Source organism: Rhea americana, unplaced genomic scaffold (assembly GCF_003343005.1).
Source record: "Rhea americana isolate MKP2758 unplaced genomic scaffold, rheAme1 scaffold_34, whole genome shotgun sequence".
NCBI classification, from domain to species: Eukaryota; Metazoa; Chordata; class Aves; order Rheiformes; family Rheidae; genus Rhea; species Rhea americana.
The window spans coordinates 1,467,817-1,472,186 of record NW_028186468.1 but is presented as its reverse complement, the minus strand read 5'-3'; the positions used below and the strand labels follow the sequence as shown (position 1 = coordinate 1,472,186).

At 48.9% G+C, this 4,370-nt stretch overlaps 1 protein-coding gene across 1 annotated transcript; it reads left to right on the top strand.

Moving 5' to 3' along the window:
* The first annotated feature begins 959 nt into the window (after positions 1-959).
* SLC25A4 (solute carrier family 25 member 4) lies at positions 960-3,684 on the top strand. Its single transcript, XM_085311361.1, has 4 exons — positions 960-1,155; positions 1,340-1,826; positions 2,383-2,523; positions 2,874-3,684. Exons 1-4 carry the CDS (start codon positions 1,045-1,047, stop codon positions 3,029-3,031), a joined length of 897 nt encoding a protein of 298 aa, XP_085167487.1. The 5' UTR covers positions 960-1,044; the 3' UTR covers positions 3,032-3,684.
* The last annotated feature ends 686 nt before the right edge of the window (positions 3,685-4,370 follow it).

Genomic DNA, 4,370 nt, shown 5'->3' with positions numbered 1-4,370 from the left:
CTGAATGAAAGCAGACTTTCATTAGTCTTTACTGATCTTTCACGTCTGGTGTGAGCGAGGCAACATGAGCTTCCCTAGCACGTGCTTCCTGGAGTCTCTCCCTCCCTCTCTCCGTCTCCTTTTGGGGGTGACCAACTTCAACTCTTGYAGAGGGTCTGACCTTGCAGAGTTGAAATGAGGGTACGAGGCAGGAAAGCCTGGTATGTTCCTCCCCAGGGAAGCTGGCTCCTGTGGAGCATGCTAGCGTCCTTAAATACCTCAAGACGTGCATGTTCACACAGTTTATCAAATATGAAGATGCTTTCTTTGTCCTTGACTCTCAGAGGTCTGTCTGTTCCTGGCTACTGATGCTCAGGAACCTACGCACATTGCTACGGCACCTCCCAGGCCAGCCAGACGTCCCCAGCAGCCAGCGTGGCGGGGCACGACAGCACATCCGCACCAGTCACCTGCCCGCTGCGCATGGCACCTGTGTCCACCTCACCTGCTTATGGCCTTCTTGCTTTTTCTAAGTTGATGCAAGTCACTAAACTGATAGCTCCATGCACCTAAATCTCCTTGGATAAGCATTTATGCCCTAATGCCAGCCTCAGGCACGCATGCAAACAGTTAAGACCGCCAGAGGTACTCCCGCCAGCTTCCTTAGTCCCCTCCTGTGCCTCCCGGGTGCTATTAATACAGCAGGCACATGCTCTGGCACAGCATTCCCCGGCAGCGACCAGATAACTTTAATTTGCCCTTTAAACGTCCCTAGCCCAGTGGGCCCCAGCCCTCAGCGGGGCAACATGGCGGCGCTGCCCCGCGCCCCCTGCCGGGGGCGGGCACCGGGGGGGTCCCAGCCAATGCGCGTGCCCCGGGGGAGCACCTCCTCCTATCGCGAGAGGCGGCGGGGTATAAGAGGGGAGGCGAGCGACCCGCGGCTATTTGGCCGGCGGTGCGCGGCGGCGGGGGCGGGCGGCGGCGGCCGGGCGGGAGCAGCGGCGGGGGCGGGCGGCTCGTTGGCGCTCTCCGGGCAGGGGCTGTCGGAGCGGACCGGCTGCCAGCATGAGTGACCAGGCGCTCAGCTTCCTCAAGGACTTCTTGGCCGGCGGGGTGGCCGCGGCCATCTCCAAGACGGCCGTCGCCCCCATCGAGCGAGTCAAGCTGCTGCTGCAGGTGAGGCGGGGCGGGCGGCGGGAGCGCGGCGCGGCGGGCGCAGCCGGGCCTGACTAAATATGGGCAGGCGCTCGCCCGGCTCCGGTTACCGGGGAGCCGCAGCCGCGGGGCGGCCGGAGCCGCGCGCGGTCGCTGCGCGGCGGGTAACGGCCGTTGCGCCCCCCCCCCGCCCCGCTCCCCACAGGTCCAGCACGCCAGCAAGCAGATCACCGCCGAGAAGCAGTACAAGGGCATCATCGACTGCGTCGTCCGCATCCCCAAGGAGCAAGGCGTCATCTCCTTCTGGAGGGGCAACCTGGCCAACGTCATCCGGTACTTCCCCACCCAGGCCCTCAACTTTGCCTTCAAGGACAAGTACAAGCAGATCTTCCTGGGGGGAGTGGACAGGCACAAGCAGTTCTGGCGCTACTTCGCGGGGAACCTGGCGTCCGGCGGCGCCGCGGGAGCCACCTCCCTCTGCTTCGTCTACCCACTGGATTTCGCCAGGACCCGGCTGGCGGCTGATGTGGGCAAAGGGGCGAGCGAGAGGGAGTTCACTGGGCTGGGCAACTGCATTGTCAAGATCTTCAAGTCTGACGGCTTGAGGGGCCTCTACCAAGGATTCAATGTGTCTGTCCAGGGCATCATCATCTACAGAGCGGCCTATTTTGGGGTTTATGACACCGCCAAGGGTAAGAGGCGGATGGAGAAGTGACTGCAAGGAAAGGCTCCAACCAGCAAAGATGTTCTAGGGCACCTTGCCCTGCAAAGACAAGCAGGSCTTGGCGCAGCACCAGCTCAGGGTGCCAGTGCTGGAATATGCTCAGATATTTCTGAAATGCATTCCTGCCTCTGTCGACTTGCTGCTCTGAGCAACGGCTCTGTTTGCAGAGTGTTTTCAGGCAGTTTCTTGCCAGTTTATGCCCTCTTTCCCTTTCTCTTTAAGGGTGGTTAAGTATTGACTTCTGTGGGGGCTTGTTCATGATGCCAGTCTAGGAGAGTGCTGTAGGAGAGACCTCCTTGGTCAAGGAGCGTGAAGAGGGCTCCACATAACAAAACCAAAAAATGTTAAAACTTATTTTACTCACAGTATCTAATAGTCAGGAAYGCAGGGAGAAGTTGCAGGCATAGTCCTGTTGCCTTGACTGAGTGACACCTGGGGTGGGTGGGTGACCATTCCCTCCCCAACAATTTTTCTCTTAACCCTTTCTCTCTATACTGGCTCTAATCACTTCTTCTTGATGACAGGTATGTTGCCTGATCCCAAGAACGTGCATATCGTAGTGAGCTGGATGATTGCCCAGACTGTCACTGCAGTAGCAGGGCTGGTATCCTACCCTTTTGATACTGTGCGGCGTAGGATGATGATGCAGTCTGGCCGGAAGGGAGGTAAGAGTAAACCTGTTYCTATGGTGTCCCAGCAGCAGAAGCCGTTTCTTCAGCAGGGTATGATGGGAGAGATGCAGTGTATTCTGTTACAGAAAACCAATGGCCYTTTCATAGAATTTCTTAAACACCTATGGGAAACACATTACTAGTTATTTCTTCTTCACTTAAGAGCTTGAGAGTTGGTGGGKTTTTTTTTGATTGTCATGTAAATAATTAAAATGCCTTTTCATGAGTTGATAGCTCAATTTTTAAATTCATGYTTTTGATATACTTAAATGAGGTGGGAGGATAAGCAAAGTTGAAAGACTTGCTGTATAGCTCAACCTTCTAACTTATGTCTGTTTCCGCAGCTGATATTATGTACAAGGGCACAATTGATTGCTGGAAGAAGATAACTAAAGATGAAGGAGCCAAAGCATTCTTCAAAGGTGCCTGGTCAAATGTGTTGAGAGGCATGGGYGGAGCTTTTGTATTAGTACTCTATGATGAAATCAAGAAATATGTCTAAAACTAACATCATATAGTTCAATTGTTCTCAATCAACTTTTTTAAAAATATACTATTGTGATTTAATGGACAACAAAATATTTCCTAGGGAAACAGAATGGAGTTTGAGGAACATATCTGGTTGTGATGAAGTTGTCCACTATATCACAGTGGCATTTTATATGAAAATTCTTCCAACATTTGTATTGGAACCTGTGTATATATTATATATGCCTTCAAATATCAGGTAATGCATCTTGTCTAGAGACAAGACTTAAATGTTCTACACCTAGTTTAATACCAAATAATGTGAACTCTAATAAACTTGACATTCAAATATCTGTTGTACTAAGTGATGTCTCTAGCTTCCCAACAGCATGATGGCATTCAGAACATGGTTTAAACATGTTTTCTTAAGCTGAATCTAAATCTATTATGTGAAAAGGATACTTGAAAATACAAACTATACTGAAGCCTCAAGTTCCTAACTGCGTCCCCTTCACTGACAAGTTATGCAATCATGTGGTTGAGGCCATCATTAGATTTTTTTCAAATGTACTTTGTGGAAGACAGTGTTTCAGAAATGCCCTATTATCGTCAAAGCAAAAAGTTGTCTGAATGATGTTCAATTGAACTTCAACTGAAATGATGAAATAAATTAATACATTAAACTTTTTTCTGGTGTTTCCAATACACAGAATACATTGCAGTTACCTGTGTTTTAAGGTGATGGGCTTGTACTTTAACTCTGGAATGTTTTGCTTAAAGCTTTAAGGAGTAGGTGGAATGGTTACTGATAGTTCTACCACAGCAAAAACAAGCATTTCAGCTTGAGATCACTGTTGCAAGTTGTTTCATAAGTAAACTACCCAATGGACTTAACTGCTCTGTGAGAATTCATTTACATTACCCCTACCTTGAAGTAAGCATAACATGTTTTCAGTTAATGGTGAAGTTATTGATGCTTATTTACTTGATGTGTTCTATAATGGATTACTTCTGAGTTAAGTTACTCCAGTAATGTAGTTGAAAKCATAGATATCAACTTGAGTTACTAGTTACCAATTGAGACTGGAAGATGTTCAATGCAACAGTTAATTTCAGATACTGTATACTTTGACCTATATGCTCTCTAGTTGGGGAAGGAATGGAAAGTGGGTTGTGCTTATTTCAGTATTCAGTTTAAACTGAATATAAGCAAGCATCTGTGCTTGTTAATGTATCCACCTAGGGAAAGTGGTTAGACTTGAWTTATTATTTAATTGTGTCACTGTGCAAGTAATACCCAGGTAAGCTTTTGTTTCAGCTGTATCTTTTGCCTCTTCATATGCAGAAGCAAAGCACTCAATGGCTTGTGGATT